We start from the raw sequence: 20129 nt of genomic DNA, 5'->3' as shown, positions 1-20129 counted from the left end.
AGTGTCACGATCGTTTGAAGGAGTGGACCAAGATGCAGCGTGGTATGTTTCCATCCTTTTATTTGAGAAACTTAAAGAACAAAAACAATAAAGTGGATAAACGAAACGTGACGCTACATGCAGTGCAGAAAGCAACTACACACATAGTCAAGATCCCACAAATCATAATGGGGAAAATGGCTAGCTAAATATGATCCCCAATCAGAGACAACGATAAAAAGCTGCCTCTGATTGGGAACCATAATCAGGCCAACATAGGTATATAATTTCCCTAGATAACCCACCCTTAATCACACCCCGACCTAACCAACATAGAGAATAAACAGCTCTCTATGGTCAGGGCATGACAGGAAGTATATTAAAAAAGGACCTGAGAAGATCTCTAGGGTCAATTACTACCCTTCTTCCGCTCCTCATTCTAGGATTTTTTCTCGTACATCTCCCCCCAGAATTTAATCAACTAGCTGCCGCGAGATTTCCATTCTGGGTTTCAGAGATAGCATATTTTGTGACATCATAGTCAGGTTGTAAACTGGTTATTATTATTTATTTTTTTAAATATTTTTTGTCACCTTTATTTAACAGGTAAAGCAAAGCAGTTTGACACATATAACAACACAGAGTTACACATGGAGTAAAACAAACATACAGTCAATAATACAGTAGAAAAATAGTCTATATACAATGTGAGCAAATGAGGTGAGATAAGGGAGGTAAAGGCAATAAATAGGCCATGGTGGCGAAGTAAATACAATATAGCAATTAAAACACTGGAATTGTAGATTTGACAGTAGATGAGTGTGCAAAGAAGAAATACTGGGAAGTAAAGGAGCTAAATAAATACAGTAGGGGAAGAGGTAGTTGTTTGGGCTATTTATAGATGGGCTATGTACAGTTGTAGTGATCTGTGAGCTGCTCTGACAGCTGGTGCTTAAAGCTAGTGAGGGACATAAGTGTTTCCAGTTTCAGAGATGTTTGTAGTTCGTTCCTGTAACGTTCGTCGTTGGGAGAAAGAGAGGAGGACCAAGGTGCAGCGTGGTAAGTATTCATTATCACTTTTAATGAAAACAAATACTCGATCAAAAACAACAAAACACGAGAACGAAACGAAACAGTCCTGAACGGTGAAAATACAAAACACAGAACAGAAAATAATCACCCACGAAACACAGGTGGAAAAAGGCTACCTAAGTATGATTCTCAATCAGAGACAACTAACGACACCTGCCTCTGATTGAGAACCATACCAGGCCAAACGCAAAACCCAACATAGAAAAACGAACATAGACAACCCACCCAACTCACGCCCTGACCATACTAAAACAAAGACATAACAAAAGAACTAAGGTCAGAACGTGACAGTTCCAGTCATTGGCAGCAGAGAATTGGAAGGAGAGGCGGCCAAAGGAGGAATTGGCTTTGGGGGTGACAAGTGAGATATACCTGCTGGAATGCGTGCTACGGGTGGGTGCAGCTGTGGTGACCAGCGTGCAGAGATAAGGCGGGACTTTACCTATCAAACCTGTCGCTGTGAAAAAAAGTGTTTTGTTGTTCTGAGCTCCCCTCAAACAACAGCATGGCATTTTTCTGCAGTAATAGCTACTGTAATTTGGACAGTGCAGTTATATTAACAAGAATTTAAGCTTTCGGCCGATATAAGATACTTATATGTACCGACATTTGTTGTTTCTCTAAAATCTGCGATCATGACACACGGCGCTACATGATTTACAATTGTCCCGTTGACGGGACGCCTATCCCTAAGAAGTTGTACATTTTGCTAACGTCTGTGTAGCAACCAGATAAGCAAAAAATGATATCTTTCCCAAGATGTCTTGATAGCGAAAAATGCTTTTATACCTGATTGTAATGGACCAGTTGGTTGTAATCTGGTTGTTAAGACATCACATCCCAAATTTTGCCCAGTGGCCTTGTGTATGAATATACTCTATTTACAAACAGCTCATATTGTAAAGGGACAACAGAAACCTGGATTAGGCAGGTTCTGATTCTGATTAATCCCTTTATGAAAAGATTCCAGCCGCTAATGAAAATGCAGGTAGACTTGGATGCATGTGAATGTACGTTGTAATGCCCAGCAACAAGGTTGGTAATTTAGAGGTGGCAGTTGCCTGGGTACAGAGTAGATGTGTTGATTTAATGGTGGCTCTTAAACGTCGAAGAGTGGGTGTTGGTTGGTTGTCCGCTGGCATGGGTTACGTCACGGTTTACATGGTTGCACCTGGTGTGATTTAATAAGAGGCAATGAAGGCTTTTGAAGCTGTCAACTGTTTGTCTGTCTGTTTCCCTTGAACAGCTCCTGAACATTGCAGTGGGAACAGGTTCACCCAAATGGCACCCTGTTTCCTATTAAGTGTACTTCCTTTTGATCAGAGCCCATATGGCTTTTGTCAAAAATAGTGTGTTATATAGGGAATAGGGTTCCATTTGTGACGCAGACACATGCTCTAAGGGTTTTCAACTTCATTAATTCACGCCACATTTGAGTTAATCTCCCTTCATTTGATCCACAACCCATTGAAATCATGGCCATATACATAATATTTCCGCGTCTCACATGCCAGTGCTGTTTGGTAGAGTTATCACAAGTTGTTCTTAGTTTTTTGACGAACTGAGAATTGGGAGAGGGATAAATCCAGCTTCCCAGAACGGAGCCTCACTTGGTATTCTACAGAGCGGGTTGGTTGTACCCTCACTGGGCATGAATATGGATGGGACATGGCTGGGCTGATGTGTGTGTGCGAGTTGGGACACTGTGTGTGTGTATATGTGCGTATGTGGTGTGTGTGCGTACATATGTGCATTTGCGTGTGTGGTGGAGTCTGGGGGTTGGAAACAGGAAGCTGGGGGTTGTTTCAAGGGGCCAGTGTGCAGCAGTTTTTGAGGAAACAGAAATGTCACGGCTGGCTGGCTACGGTTCCCTGGGTGCTGGCTGTGGCCGCCTGGCTCTTAATTTAGCGTGGCTGATCAGTGCCTGAGTGACAGTTTGGGGAGGGCAGGGGCTGTATGGGGGAAAGGAGATTTCTGGGCCTGGGTCATTACGCCCAATTGAAGGTTTATGGTGCCGCTCCTCCCTGTGTGTGCAATGCTGGACAGGTTTAGAGACAGACAGCTTTAGAGACACACTTCTACATCATTCTCCTCTGGAAGCTCACTCTCTCTTCTGCTTTACCTCTGCGCCTCTCCTGCTGTCCTTTTTTAATTTTCTCCTAATTTTCTTCTTCAGACAGGCAGCAGACTCTTCTCGTCAGTTCTCTTCAGACCTTTTCTCTTTTTTTTTGGTTCTTTTCTCTCCTGTTATTTTCTCTTCTCTTCTCTCCTGTCCTTTTCTCTTTTTTTCATCTTCTCTTGTCAGTCGAACCTTGAATGTCTTTTAGATTATTTGTATTATTATTTTGCTGTGTGCGTTATTATCTGGCTTGGTTTTCTATTGCTTTCTGTGTTAAAGACTATTCACATGTTTTAATGCTGGCAGTATGATAACAAACAGCTCCAAGATGCCAATTACCCTTGACTGTAATGGTGTGGTGTGGTTAAATATATTACTGTTGCCTTTACAAATAATTCTCATACAGCTGAATGTATGTATGTTGAATATTATCACACCACATTCCCCCGTTGCATCACCTCATATCCCCAAGCTAAATCCTTCTCCATATTGCTCAGGTGCTTTAAGCGCTTCAGTGATCTTTGAACTCTACCTATAACCTTTGCCCTCTCCTCCGCTGCAGTTACTTTGAGCTGGAGAGCAGTGGCCTGAGGGAGGAGATCCGCTACCACTACAGCCACAAAGGCAAGCCTCGCTCAGAGTCCTTCCCCTACCGACTAGCCGACGGCCAGTGGCACAAGATAGCCCTCTCCATCAGCGCTACACACCTATTGCTGCATGTTGACTGCAACAGGTAAACGACACACGCAGGCATAAACACATGTACGTGCACGCACGCTTACACACCTATTGGGTAGCATACAATCTAGCCATCTCCATGAGTGCTACAGTACATTCCATACTACCTACAAGTACAAGCAGTAATACGGACTGAAAGTCAGGCAATGGAAGCATTAGCTTGAACCTCAAAAGAGATGACGAGGTGTTTCTATAACTGGCAACACTCATGTCACCTTTAGCCTAAAATAGCGTCATAGCTAGCAAGATATTGTCAGAGGTGAAACCCCTGATACTGCTGTGAACTAACACTGTAGTAACTCACAGGTGGATGCACACACACGTGCACTAATACACTCGTCCACATGCAGTAACTCACGCACATATACATATACACACACAAGCACCACAGCTTCCACCACACACACACTCTCACACACACACACACACACACACACACACACACACACACACACACACACACACACACACACACACACACACACACACATTGAGAGGCTGTGATATTCCCAGCCTTCTCCCATTGCCACGTTCCCTTTGAGCATTCAGCGAGTGTCACCAGTGTCCCCGAGAAGTGTCACAACTGAGAAGCTCTGTGTGCTCATCAAGGTAAATATTTGTTAACATCTATTGTTACTCTGGTGACAGGCTGCAGACAGTATGGGATAAGAGAGACAAGCTGTAGACTGTAGGTATCTGTATTTGTGTCACATATCTACACATGCACATACTTATGCACACAAATATGCGCGCACACACACGCGCGCGCACACACACACACACAGAGAGAGTCTCATTAAAGCTACAAAACTGTCAGTGTTCAACTTTAGCATGTGATAACAATGCAACAGAACAGATGAACCAGAATGACTCTGAATTTGGCCAATTTACTCCCACCCCCCAGTGTTTCTTTCTTTATTTATTTATTGGACATAACATACTGTAAAAACACCAGGACATAAGCTCCACTGGATTTAATGTACAAATTATTTTCCCAAGTATTCCCACGCGTAATAGAGAGGTTTGAAATGATTGTGTTTTAGTCAAACATTATATCAGTTTGGGCTTTTTGCTGTCAATTTGCAGTCTACAAATCATTTGTGATTAAAAACTGGGTGCTTTGACCCTGAATGTTGTTTGGCTGACAGCCGTGGCATATCAGACCGTATACCACGGGTATGCCAAAACATTTATTTTTACTGTTCTAATTATGTTGGTAACCAGTTTAACCAGCAATAAGGAATCTCTGGGTTTTGTGGTACATGGTCAATATACCCCGGCTAAGGGCTGTAGCCAGGCATTCCGCGTTGCATCATGCATAAGAACAGCCCTTAGCTGTGGTATATTTGCCACGTACCACACCCCCTTGGGCCTTATTGCTCAATTATGTTCTGGCCTCCGACCATCCGCTCAAGAAAAAAAACGGCACGTGGCTGAATCTAGTTGATGAACCTTGATTTAGGGTGTATTTTTATGAAATTGTCAAGTTGATTTACAGCTTAAACACCTATTTTAATCAGAAATTACTGTCTTTTTATTTTGTATTTCTATAGAATGACTGTTAAACTCTAATATAAAATAATTGTGTTATTTTATTTACAGTTAACTTAAAGACTCTGATATCCACATAAGTACTTTTCCATATGTAAAATTAGAATAATTTCCCATAAAAAAATTGAAAAATGCCAAAATTTGTTATAATTGAAGCATTATTTTACAGGGTAAACAAACAATTAGATATTATTACTGTAATTGTACAAGAATTTGTTAATTATTATGAAGAAAAACAAATCTGTAAAATTACATGAATTTTTTACACTGCAAGTAGCTGGCTTTACGGATTGCTGTATGACTACAGTGGTTCGTCCTTTAAAAGATGCAGCGTACTGCAGCACAGCTTGCGTGGTGCCGCAGAATTCTGTAACGTGTCAACCACTGGTACCATTAATGCTAGTTAGTGCTAGTTTGACCACCAGAGGGCATCTTTGAGAAGCATTTGATAGCCCTCAGTAGTGTATTAGCCAATTTGAAACCTATTTTTTGTAAGAACATAGTATATGGGTCTGATTGTAAGAAATGTTGCTTAATTAATTTGATTAATATTATGGTGTTTCTATTCCAAGAAAAATTAAAAACCCTCTGGGTTTCTTGTGCATTGTGACGGTCGGGAGTAGGCTACAGTGCTGGGCTATTTAGCTAAAGAATCCCCATGTTGTGCAGGCACGCGGGAGACCAGGGTTCAATTCCCCAATGGGGAGGAAGGAGTAGGCTCTCCTTGTAAATAAGAATTTATCAAGACCAGTCCCCATGCTTGTCTCAGAGTTGTAGCCTATTCCTTCAAATCCTATTGTTTATAACTTCAATATGCTTCGATTACAGTCTCAAAGGCCAGCATCCCGGAGTCGTTTCTTCACTTTTGAAGTTGAGACTGATGTTTTGCGGGTACTCTTTAAAGAAGCTGCCAGTTGAGGACTTGTGAGGCGTCTGACAAGTTATTTGTTTCTGGCCATTTTAAGACTGTAATCCACAGGTGTCAAACTCATTCCACGGGGGGCCGAGTGTCTGCGGGTTTTCGCTCCTCCCTTGTACTTGATTGATGAATTAACATCACTAATTAGTTAGGAACTCCCCACACCTGGTTGTCTAGGGCTTTATTGAAAGGAAAAACCAAAAACCTGCAGACACTAGGCCCTCCGTGGAATGAGTTTGACACCCCTGCTGTAATCGAACCCACAAATGCTGATGCTCCAGATACTCAACTAACGAAGGACAGTTTTATTGCTTCTTTAATCACCACCACAGTTTTCTAATGATCAACTAGCCTTTTAAAATGATAAACTTGGATTAGCTAACACAACGTGCCATTGGAACACAGGAGTGATGGTTGCTGATAATGGGCCTCTGTACGCCTATGTAGATATTTCATAAGAAATCTGCCGTTTCCAGCTACAATAGTCATTTACAAGATTAACAATGTCTACACTTTATTTCTGATCAATTTGATGTTATTTTAAATGGACAAAAAATTTGCTTTCCTTTAAAAAACAATGACATTTCTAAGTGACCCCAAACTTTTGAACTGCGGTGTATATAACACAGGACTGTAAACCCAAACAAAGAGCGAGGTGTTAAAACTCTAATAAATACACGGGACGAGACCCGTAATAACAAGTGCACGCTAACATGATAACACGCAAGCCGATACAACAGAGCACAAGACCAACGGACATGGAACAATAATCAACAAGGACAATGGGGAACAGAGAACACATATATACACATACTAATCAGGGGGAATGGGAACCAGGTGTGCGTAAATAGACAAGACAGTCTGGGTTTGGTGGTAATGATCCAATTCGGTGATGCTTAGAAGGCCAATGACATAGACCTCCGGAGTTGGACAACGGAATGAGCAGCAGTACCGGGGGAATCCGTGACAGAAACAAACAGTAAATCATAATATCAGTACAAAATATTGAATTCCCAGTTTATGCTACAAATCCAACTTTATAAAGGGTTTTAAAAATAGGTTAAATTTGACTCAAATTTCCATGACATAGAATAAGGTATTGTTGGCAGAATAGAGGGATGCAATTCAACACATGATTAATATATCTAATTCACCAATACATTTCTTGGTAGTCCAACAAATATCAGGTTGTAAAGCACAGCTGGCCTGGTATATTGATGGCTGCCTCCAGCCCTTTGTTTCAGTTTCAATTACTCAAAATGTTGGACAAAAACGCACAAATGCCAGTCATAACGTGGCTAATAGGCTAGCTTATCTATTTTTGTAGATATTTATTTAGCTAACTAAAAACACAGAGCCTAACGTTAGCTAGCTAACTGCCGGGAGGAAGTTTTTCAGTGGAGGTGTTATGTGATTAGCTACCAAGAAATGTGAATCACTTTGCTAGCCAGCTATGCTGAATTTGTACTACTGTTATCCACAGCTAGCACATCTCTTAGTTGCCAATTACATGCATTTGGCATTGATCAAATGGGAGGGAAGGCAAGTTCTCATTCAGTTGTCAAAATATGGGTTGGGACATTTTTTTGTAATTTTGTATTTATTATGGATCCCCATTAGCTGCTGCCAAGGCAGCAGGTACTCTTCCTGGGGTCCAGCAAGATTAAGGTGGTTACATTACACAACATATTTCACAACTCATTAAGTCTGTGCCCTCTAGCCACTGCTCTACTACCATATATCTACAACACAACATCCATCTGTACGTGTGTGTACACTGAGTATACAAAACATGAAGAACACGTGCTCTTTTCATGACATAGACTGACCAGGTGAATCGAGGTGAAAGCTATGATCCCTTATTGATGTCACTTGTTAAATTAACTTCAATCAATGTAGCTGATTGGGTCCCCAGATCCTCAAAAAGTTCTACAGCTACACCATCGAGAGCATCCCGACCGGTGGCATAACCGCCTGGAACGGCGACTGCTCGGCATCTGACCGTAAGGCAATACAGAGGGTAGTGCGTACGGCCCAGTACATCACTGGGGCCAAGCTTCCTGCCATCCATGACCAATATAATGGGCGGTGTCAGAGGAAGGCCCAAAAAAGGGTCAGAGACTCCAGTCACGCAAGTCATAAACTGTTTTCTCTGCTACCGCACGGCAAGCGATAACGGAGTGCCAAGTCTAGGACCAAAAGGCCCTTAACAGGTTCTACCCCCAAGCCATAAGACACCTGAACAATGGCCACTGGACTATTTACATTGACCCCCCCACCTCCATTTGTTTTGTACACTGCTGCTACTCGCTGTTTATTGTCTATGCATAGTCACTTCACCCCTACCTACATGTACAAATTACCTCGACTAACCTGTACCCCCGCGCATTGACTCGGTACCGGTACCCCCTGTATATAGCATCGTTATAGTTATTTTCTAGTGTTTCTTTTTATTATTTTTTACTTTAGTTTATTTGGTAAATATTTTCTTAACTCTTCTTGAACTGCACTGTTGGTTAATGGCTTGTAAGTAAGCATTTCATGGTAAGGTCTACACTTGTTGTATTCATTAAGTCATCCATCATCAGATAACATTGGTATAGGCTAGATTTGTTCCTACCACCCTAAGGATTAATTTGATACCCCCTCCCCCCTATGTAGGGATAGCTCAAACACAGACCAAATCGAAGCTCACCTTGAAAGATGTTTGCTGTTTTGTGAAAACATTGTGTAAAATAAACATTTTAACTCTCGGTGCTGGTTATCAAAAATGGTAGGTCACAGGCAGACAAATAAGATATCCTCATGATCTGTGGAGTCCCGGCTTTCTATGTGTATCAACGTAGTCCGTGTTTTTTTCGTTCATGCTTCACAACGCTAACCGGAACGTTGGTAGCAGCCATCTTGAATTGAGGTCATCGGCTCGGCCTGCCCTTATGAATTTGTATGCCCATATATGGTAGTAAGTCATACCAAAGATTTCAAGGCACCGATCAATAGCCAAGATACTCAGCTTTCCGCAGATAGGGGTTACCGTTCTCATACCAGACTGAATTGAATGAAAAAAATCAAATAGGGTCCCCAAATATGGGCACTTTACATTAATGTTGCTAGGGTGTGTGACAGAAAAATGATGTATTCACCTTAATTGTTGGATATGTAACAATTATTTACTTAAACAGTGAGATATTTCTGTCCTGCTAATGCTGAGTTTTATGGTGTCCACTCTATCTTCCTGGTGATAAAACCTACAGCATTCCAGTGACAGGATGTGGGGTTGTTGTAACTGGGATAGAGAGGAGTAGAACAAAGGCCTCAATGGTTCTTAGACATCCTGGCCTGGGAAATTAGGCAGGGTCGGGGGTTAAGATAACGCCAGGGGCAGATAAAGACAGGATGGCCCAAAGTGGCTTATGTTGCCCCTCAATCTATATGGGAGGGCTGGAACCAAGCATTCTGGGTATTGGCTATATAAACTATGCATTGTCTGTATGATTTAGACTCTCAGCCTAACAGTCAGAACAGGACTGTTGGGCTGACGGTTTAATTATTGCAATAATTAATTGAAATCTCTCTCAGTACTGAATTTCCACGACAGGTGCCATTAATCTTCATATTATAAGGGCACAAGGTGAGACCCAAATGCAGACACAGGAGGCATATGGTAGAGCTCCGATATTTATTAAAACAAAAGGAGTAGGCAAAGGCAGGTCGGGGACAGGCGAAAGTTCATAAACCAGCTGAGTCCAAAAAAGTACCAGACGATAGGCAGTCTCGAGGTCAGGCCAGGCAGTGGTCAGAAACCAGATCAGAGTCCAAAAACAGTACAAGAGGATAGGCAGGCTGGTACTTAGAACAGGCAGAGTGGTCAGGCAGGCGGGTTCGGAGTCAGGAGGACTAGAAACAAACAGAGACTGGGAAAAATAGGAACAAGGAAAAACACTGGTTGACGAACTGGCACAGAGAGACAGGAAACACCGGGATATAAACACCGGGGATAAGAAGTGACACCTGGAGGGGGTGGAGACAATCACACGGACAGGTGAACCAGATCAGGGTGTGACACATATTGACACTCAAAGGCTATAGATAGGCGTTGTGGAAAGTATTGAGTAAGTCAGACGGTCAAGTTTATTATAATCATTTGTAGGTACAGTACATGAAGACATGTACCGGAATTGGAATACATTTTAATGAATGAATGGATGGATGGAATTATAGTGTAGCTGCTATGTCTCTCCTCTCTCTCTCTCTCTTAATCTGTCTTTCAATCACTGTCTTCCAAACTCGCATCTCTCTGTGATTTGTGATATCAGCCTGTCTCTCTCTCTCTGTAGTGGGTGGTAGAATTGTATGCCTGCAGGTCCTGTGGCATGACCAGGTCAGCCTTTTAGTACTGTGAATTACCATTCATTACACACACACACCACCACCACTGTTCAGGGATGCAGACGGCATCAGATCATTATCAGTATGCTAGGCTGCTGTGAGCTGCACTGAACCCTGCCATGCATGGTTGTGCTAAACTCAGCCTGGCTTGCTGAGATGCTCTGGGATGGTTTTCGATTGGGGTAGGCTTGACTAAACTAGACTGGGTTGGAGTATACTTTGCCAAACTGAAGCAGCTTGACTGATCTGAGGTATAGCTTCCTCAGTTGGTTGACTGAGGTAATACCAGCAAGGCACTAAGTGACTCTTATTCCCGTCTGCATATTTGTATACTATTCTACTTAGGTGGTAAAATATGATCTGCTTTTTACAAGCATTAAGGTAATGAGGTATAGCAGACATTGGAGGAGACATTGGAACATTCAACACCTGAAAGATCCCCTAATGGTGGTAATACGATAGTCCGCTTTTGTCTCGAGCAAGCACAGAATGACATTGGGCTTTGTTCATTAAAGAAATCAGTGGGGTGTATGTGTCTATGTGGTGCTTTATCTTCACCTGCTAACCAGCTCGTCTTAGAGGAACAGGACACAGCTCTGCCTGGACAAAACTACTATTAGGATGAGAGAGGAGGATAATGGGGCGTTGGATAAATGAAAACCTCAAGCTGTGTGTGTGTGTGTGTGTGTGTGTGTGTGTGTGTGTGTGTGTGTGTGTGTGTGTGTGTGTGTGTGTGTGTGTGTGTGTGTGTGTGTGTGTGTGTGTGTGTGTGTGTGTGTGTGTGTGTGTGTCTGTGCTCATACCGGGCACAAGTGTTCCTGTAATGTGATTTCTGTGTGACTGTTGGTGGAACAGGTGTAGGGATTTATAGTCACAGTTATGTTCTTAAGAGCAGCAAGCACGCCTCATTACTGTAATGTCTGCTTCCAACTCACACTCTCAAACACGTAGATCCCCTGAACGCAGCTCACATTCCAGCTCACAACCCTCAAACACGTAGATCCCCTGAATGCAGCTCACTCTCCAGATCCCAATCACCTGAATTCTGATCACCTGTTCACACACCTGTATGTCATTATCACACACTATTTAGTTCAGTTCTTTGCACCCCTTCATTGCGAGGTATTGTTTGTTTTGTGACACACTTCTAGTCTAAGCTCTGTTTTTCTCGTAATTTAATCCTCCCGTGTATGACAGTTTTGGCCTGCCTCATTAATGACGCCTTTTGCCTATTCCCTGCCTGTACTTTAGCCTATCGGAGTTCCTGTTATCAACCTATTGCCTGATCTCCCGGACGACGTTATTAGCCTTTTACCTCCCTGTACTGTTTCCTTTTTGAACCCCCTGTGTATGACCTTCTGCCTTGCCCTGGACCCAGCTACCTGCCTCCTCCTGTGGTCCTTTACAATAAACACCTGCTGCGCCCTGTGCTTGCATCATGTTCACTACAATTACTTAATTTCTACAGCACTGATGCACTAGCTGGGTCACAAAATATAGGTGCAACTACGAAGAATAATAATGAGATCAAACATGATTAAATACAACATGTGATTTCATCCATAACATTGGCACCAGTTGTCCTTGGGAACCCAAGGACAGGAGTTCTTCAGGGAAAAGTTCTTTGCTTGCTATATTAATAAATGCCCAGTTTTGGAGATCTATTGTCCAAACTGGTACTCATGCTCCATTGTACACAGGCTCCAATGTGAAGCTCTTGTTTGACAGAGAGCACAATACTAAGCACTGAAATAACAAATTACATGTGGTTGCCTCAGGTCCGCAACCAATGGGCAACTTCAGTAGAACAACTTCAACAAGATCAAGCTCCTCCTACACTAGCAATCTCTCCTGAAAATGACAGGGGGCCTTATGCAGAGCCTAATGAAGGAACACTTTAAATGTCAATGAATTTAAAACCCTTTTTCTTCCATTGATTTTGCGTTTGTGCGCCACATGCCAGGTCAGAAGGACACTGCTGGCCTCTTGCTTGCCTTGAAGAACTGAGTTTGGGATATGGGGCGGTATTTTGACGTTCGGATGAACGTGTGCTGGACGCTGTCCTCAGATAATCGCATGGTTTGCTTTCGCCGTAAAGCCTTTTTGAAATCTGACATGGCAGCTGGATTAACAACAAGTTACGCTTTATTTTGATGTATTGCACTTGTGATTTCATGAAAGTTAGATATTTATAGATATTTATAGAATTTTGCACAAGATTTTCCCATCTCAGGAGCTCATGCTTTCTGAGGATGTAACAGTGACGATGGCTATTGGGCTTCCTATCAAGCACTTTGAGAGCCTGTTTGTAGACAGACTGAATAGGTTTTAATGTTGTACAGCAAGCTTGGGCCCAACTAGTCAAGCAGTATGTTAAGTGGGGGAGTATCATAGATTTGAAGTACAGTTTTGCTACCTCTGTAGTCAAACAATTTCGTATAAATCGGGAATTAGCTAGGTTGAATTTGCCTATTTGAATGACCTTTTTTACCTGCTTTTTAAAAGAGAGGTTGGAATCATATATGATGCCAAGGTACTTAAAATCAGATACCACCTGGAGCTTCTCCCCTGACACAGACATCTGCCTCAGTAGCATCTGTTTCCCTCTTTGTGAAGAACATGCAGACAGTTTTTTTCACATTGAGATGCAAAAAGGAGTCACTGAGACACTTTGTAACCTGGACCATTACAGTAGTGAGTTCTTGTGCCGTTTGTTGCTTGCTCTTTGCATGCACATATATCACTGTATCAGCTGCATACATTTGAACTTCAGACCCAGTACAAACATAAGGCAGATCATTAACCCTTTCATGCGTGAGTTCCAAATATCTCTAACGGTCGCCCCAGCGTGAGTTGTTTTATGCACGTGATGTTAGAACGTTCTCTCCATTCAAGAATGTGATTGTTATGTAACAGTACATTTAATCTGCGCTGCCCTCAAACCAAAGCACGCCTTTGCCTGTTTTATTTGTAAATTTTAAATTATTTTCTAAACAGTTTTTTATTTTATAATAACAGTTTGAAATGAGGTGTGTTCCGCCTCATTCATTCACATAAAAGTAGTCATTTTTACTTTTGCGGACCAATTAATTTTTTTGACATTTCTGACCCGGACAAAATTCCCCAAACACTTCTCAATTGTTTGTGCAGTTCAAGTCTGCAGACATTTACTCATCTGCCGTCCTGCATACACGTGTTCATATTTTCCACCTGTCGCCTGCATCGCAATCAAAGTTGTTTTCGTTACCAATAATAACTTTGGAAATGAGTGCGTTTCTATCAAAGTGCCTTATTACGTTATAATAGTTTCTGCATGTCGTGTTATGTCGTTTCTACTGTAGCATCATGTTTTTGTGTATATTCCTTATAACCGCGGACACGCGATGTAACGTTACTCATTTCATAACATGTATGGTGTTATACTCAATGCTTAGGTATGCTTAGGTCTTATTAGCTCTGGAAAACAATGCTAATTGCGTCACGGATGTATTAGCATGTGTTGTATGTTGAAGCTACCCTGGCCTTTTGACTCCCAAGTGGCACAGCGTCTCAGTGCTATCTTCAAATCCAGACTGCGTTTCTATCAAAGTAAGTGCCTAATTACGTTATAATAGTTTCTGTGTCGTGTTTTACCGTTTCTACTGTAGCTCACTGTGTGTATAGAGCATAATATATTTGTGTATATTCCTTATAACCGCGGACACGCTAGGTAACGTTACTCATGTTACTCACCTTTTATGGTGTTATATTCAATCGTGCTTATGTAGCTAGTTACATTATTCTATTAGCTCTGTAAAACAATGCTAAATGCGTCAGAAGTATTGGCATGTTGTATTTTGACGCTACCCTGGAAAAATATCTTATACCACTTGGTCGTTTTCTGAGTTCATTCCACAAAGCTGTTTATCATGTCGGCCTTATCCACTGCCCCCATTTTGAGGTAATAGTCAAGCACGCAGTCTGGTTTGATGTTTCTCTGTCTGGTTTGTTTCTCTCTCCCGTCAGGTGGTTCACCTTCCCCGTGGCCGACCTGGTTGCTGTATGGACAGTGGAGAGGACATGGACGTCTCGTTTGTCATGGCACTTTACTGCCAGCTGTTGACATCTCTTGTTTTGTATAACGGGTCATTTAGGATGGCAGTAGCGTTGATGATGAAATGCAGTCATAGCAGCAGAACTAGAAAGCAGTCTTGGGAAAAGAGGGTGGCAAAGAAGGGAGTTGCAAACATAGGATCTCTGCTCCAGTATTCTCTTAGGGAGTTCTTCTTTACTGTCACCAGGAATGTATACATTTCACTAATTGTGGTTGTCCCCCCACTCCTGGTGTAACAGTATAACTTTACGTCCGTCCCCTCGCCCATACCCGGGCGCGAACCAGGGACCCTCTGCACACATCAACAACAGTCACCCACGAAGCATCGTTACCCATCGCTCCACAAAAGCCGCAGCCCTTGCTGAGCAAGGGGAACCACTACTTCAAGGTTTCAGAGCAAGTGACGTAACTGATTGAAACGCTATTAGCGCGTACCCGCTAACTAGCTAGCCATTTCACATCCGTTACACTGGCTCTCTCTTACCCTGTAGCTCCAAGGCATAGCGATTGGTCTCTACTATGTCTCCCACCAGCTCCTCTGTCAGAAACAACTTGAAGCACTCTGCCTCAGATGGAAATGGCAAGGGGCGTTGCACTCCAGACTGAGACTCATCAACACAATCAGCAGGGCCAGGAGGGGTGAAATGGCTGGCAGCCTTCTAGCTACCACAGAACTCCTGTACTTCATCCACTGTCAGTCTGCCACCATCACCACCAGCATCTTCTAATGGAACTGGGACTTTGTCAGTGGACAAGGGGTCCTCAGATTCAGGGTTCTCAATGGCTACAAGGTTGGGGGGCAGCTCCTCACTGTCAGAATCTGATTCCTGACTTTCATACTCAGACTCAAAATCTCCAGAATTTCCACATTTGTGAGTTGTCTCCTTTTGAAAGTTATTGCTAATGCTACAGCTTAGCTCACTATCTACATACATAAACAACAACACTGAATGGTTTAGAGTGAGAGGGTACGTGGTTGACTGCCGGCACGCGCCACTTGTCTCAATAAATCACTATCAGAAAATGTTTTGTGTGGCAATTATTTGTGTATTTACTGTTTTATTCACATGTTTTCAATTCTATGTGACAAATCATGCATTCCGATTCTTGCACAGATTGTAATGGGCACATATTATGTGTGTAAAATGCTTTTTTGAAGGTTGTACTGATTATGATGAGCTAAGCTAATTCCAGCTGTGTAGCCATGTTTGTTGACATACAATGCATTCTGGGTTTCACGTAATCGTCTGTTTGACCAAAGATGTTATAACAAAAGGAGGTGAGTAAGAGTTCACTCATTTTTTGAGGACTTCCGGAAATGAAGGGTGGGATGTGAACGACAGTGATTGACACACCCCTTCAACATGCATACTATAAACAGACCAAACTCATCTTGTCTTCTCTTATTATCTTCGGTTTCTGTGAGGAACAAATGCATGGCTGCGCGCTGAAACTAATCGTCGGATTACTTTCGATTTCAAAAGTGTTTTACCTAATTATTTCGATCAATGGTGAGCTCACCCGTGATGTGATTAATTATACATAATAATTGCTATTAGCTAATTCATATTGTAGTTTATGTCAGCCGAGAGTTAGAAAATATTACTGCTTGTGTTGGGTCAATCTTTCCTCAGTTAGCGCTTGGACAAATGTAGCCTACATTTTTCCGGTTAGGATGATTGTGTTATGCTATATATACTTCTGTGAATATCTGAACATTGCATCCCAAAATAAACTGCTCACATTCTGGACATAACTTCGTAAGTACTGTGTTTGTGTAAATAGTTTCTGAAAAAAGTGTGGCCAGCTCAAACGCTGATTGTTGCGTCATTCGAAACTGGCCGTTCTAAACGAGCGTTCTAAATGAGTGTTCTAATCACACGGGTGTGATCGTACGCTTCAGGGACCACTGTAGAACGATCACACCCGTGTGATGGTACGTGTGAAAGGGTTAATGTACAGGCTGAACAGCAGGGGTCCCAGTATTGACCCTTGGTGCACGCCCACATCATAGCTAAGAGTGGGCGATAGCTCATTGCTCACTATGACACACTGAGTTCTGCCTTCAAGGTATGATTTTATTCATTCAAGGCATCGGGGGAAAAGTTGAACTTGGACAATTTTATGATGAGAATCTCATGGTTAACAGTATCAAAAGCCTTCCTTAGGTCCAGAAACACAGCACCAACAACGCCCCCTTTGTCCATCTTGGACTTCACATTTTCCAGAAGAAAGCAGTTGGCCGTATCTGTGGAGTGTTTCGCTCTGAAGCGAAACTGTTCCTCAGTATACAAACACACACACAACAAAAATGAGCCATACCGCACGATGCTGGGCCCAGTCAGGTCTTTGACACAATCACCCACTCCCCCGCTGAAAGATCAGCCACAAAATGATGGCACCATTGTAGCAGGCTGTAATCAAGCCCTGGTCTCCAGCATGGGAACCGAAGAGGAATACCTGGTGTGATAGTCTCAGGTTGGACTACTCTAAATCATCTTGTTTCTGACACACACACACACAAACGCAAGCTTTACAGGTCCATCAACCCATTTAAATACCTCTCACACCCTACAGTAACCTGTGGAGAGAACCTTCATAAATCAGCAGAACATTAATAAACTATTAATTGACACTTTTTGTAGTGTCTTGTAATACTTCGTTTGAAATGAGACACCTTCAGTCATTCATAACACATCCATAAATGCCTTATCATATGACGCTGTACACTATATCTTACTATAAAGTTAGACCCTTTTGGTCATTCATAACACATGCATAAATGCCTTATATCATATGACGCTGTACTTACTATAAAGTCATACCCTTTTGGTAGTTCGTAACATGCATAAAGGCCTTATATCATATGACGCTGTACTTACTGTAAAGTCAGACCCATTTGATCATTTATAACACATACATAAATGACTTATATCATATTACTCTGTACCTACTATAAAGTCAGCCACCTTTGGTCACTTCAAAATGGAGCCGACATGTAGGGCAGCCGTGCTTCTAGCTCATAGGCAACTTTGCAGTATTTCGTTATTTTATGTGTTATTTCTTACATTATCAGCCCAGACATTAGGGGACTAAGTACACACCCCTGAGTGGCCCCAGTGTTGAGGATCAGCGTGACAGGCGTGTTGTTGCCTACCCTTACCACCTGAAGGTGGCCCGTCAGGAAGTCCAGGATCCAGTTGCAGAGGGAGGTGTTTAGTCCTGGGGTCCTTAGCTTAGTGATGAGCATCGTGGGCACTATAGTGTTGAACACTGAGCTGTAGTCAATGAACAGCATTCTCACATAGGTGTTCCTTTTGTCCTGGTGGGAAAGGGCAGTGTGGAGTGCGATTGAAATTGCGTCATGCAAATTAGAGTGCGTCTAAGGTATCCGATAGGATGCTGTTGATGTGAGCCATGGCCAGCCTTTCAAAGCACTTCATGGCTACCGACATGAGTGCTACGGGGTCGGTAATCATTTAGGCAGGTTACCTTCACTTCCTTGGGCACAGGGACTATGGTGGTCTGCTTGAAGCATGTACAGTGGTTCTTCCTGTAAAAGTTGTGTCATACTGCAGCACACCTTGCGGGATGCCACAGAATTCTATGCCACGTTATTTAATTGTCAGCCAATGTTAACATTAATGCTAGTTAGTGCTAGTTTGACCATCAGAGGGCATCTTTGAGAAGCATTTGATAACCTTCAATATTGGCTGGACTAGAGAATGTAAAATATTTTTTTGTAAGAACATAGTATATGGGATGGGTTTTAAGAAATTTAGCTTAATTCATTTGATAAAAATTATAGCGTTTCTATTCCATGAAAAATGAAACCCTCAGGGTTTCCATTAGGAAAATGTGCCGCTGTACAACGTGACGTTCGGGAGTAGGCTACAGTAATAAGAGCATAACATTTCCACACCCTATTTGTAGTCTAACCAATACCAAAACGGAGATTCAGAAAATAAATATATTTATCAAGACCAGTTCCCATGCTTGTCTCAGAGCAGTGCGAAACGGTGGTGAAGTAGTTGACCACACGCGGGTAGGCTATTGCTTCAAATCCTATTGCTTCTAACTTCAATATGCTTTATAAATAAATAAGACCTACACCACTTTTAACAGCACATTACTCAACAGTAGTGAAACTCATTTCTCTCTATGGTAGGCCTACAGTATATATTAAAAAAAAATCAATGACGTGACTCTCCCCCAATAATTAGATTTAGAGGATTGGGGATTCTAAATTAATGTCTAAGGGGCATTTTTCATTAGGGCAAATCTGATCTGTGAGAATATCTAAGGGGCTTTTAAGTAATTCAAAACAAATTAATAATAATAATCGCTTTGTTTAAAAAATATTGATATTTTGGAGATTATTTTGTTTTTAAATAACCTAAAGTTAGCGATTGTAATCGGAAAAGCTGACCACGACTCCATTTTGTTGCTTCCAGCCTACAAACAGAAACTAAGACAAAAAGCTCCCGCACTCAGGTCTGTTCAACGCTGGTTCGACCAATCTGATTCCACGCTTCAAGACTGCTTCGATCACGTGGATTGGGATATGTTCCGCATTGCCTCCAACAACAACATTAACGAATACGCTGATTCGGTGAGCGAGTTCATTAGAAAGTGCATCGGCGACGTTACACCCACAGCAACGATTAAAACATTCCCAAACCAGAAACCATGGATTAATGACAGCATTCGCGCGAAACTGAATGCGCGAACCACTGCTTTTAACCAGGGCAAGGTGACCGGAAACATGATCGAATACAAACAGTGTAGCTATTCCCTCCGCAAGGAAATCAAACAAGCTAAGTGCCAGTATAGAGTCGCAATTCAACAGCTCAGACACAAGAGGTATGTGGCACGGTCTACAGTCAATCACGGATTACAAAAAGAAAACCAGCCCCGTCGCGGACCAGGATGTCTTGCTCCCAGACAGACTAACTAACTTTTTTGCTCGCTTTGAGGACAATACAGTGCCACTGACACGGCCCGCTACCAAAACCTGCGGGCTCTCCTTCACTGCAGCCGAGGTGAGTAAAACATTTAAACGTGTTAACCCTCGCAAGGCTGCAGGCCCAGACGGCATTCCCAGCCACGTCGTCAGAGCATGCGCAGACCAGCTGGCTGGTGTGTTTACGGACATATTCAATCAATCCTTATCCCAGTCTGCTGTTCCCACATGCTTCAAGAGGGCCACCATTGTTCCTGTTCCCAAGAAAGCTAAGGTAACTGAGCTA

At 42.4% G+C, this 20129-nt stretch overlaps 1 protein-coding gene across 1 annotated transcript in view; it reads left to right on the top strand.

The window, feature by feature from the left end:
* LOC120025009 (protein kinase C-binding protein NELL1-like) overlaps positions 1-20129 on the top strand; it is a 456735-nt gene that overhangs the window by 122656 nt on the left and 313950 nt on the right. Inside the window, exon 4 of the mRNA XM_038969436.1 lies at positions 3753-3923. Within this exon, the coding sequence (XP_038825364.1) occupies positions 3753-3923 (171 nt within the window). The remainder of the gene's footprint in view (positions 1-3752; positions 3924-20129) is intronic.

The sequence above is a fragment of the Salvelinus namaycush genome, chromosome 30, assembly GCF_016432855.1.
Source record: "Salvelinus namaycush isolate Seneca chromosome 30, SaNama_1.0, whole genome shotgun sequence".
In the NCBI taxonomy this organism is placed as follows: domain Eukaryota; kingdom Metazoa; phylum Chordata; class Actinopteri; order Salmoniformes; family Salmonidae; genus Salvelinus; species Salvelinus namaycush.
This window is presented reverse-complemented; position numbering and strand designations above follow the sequence as displayed.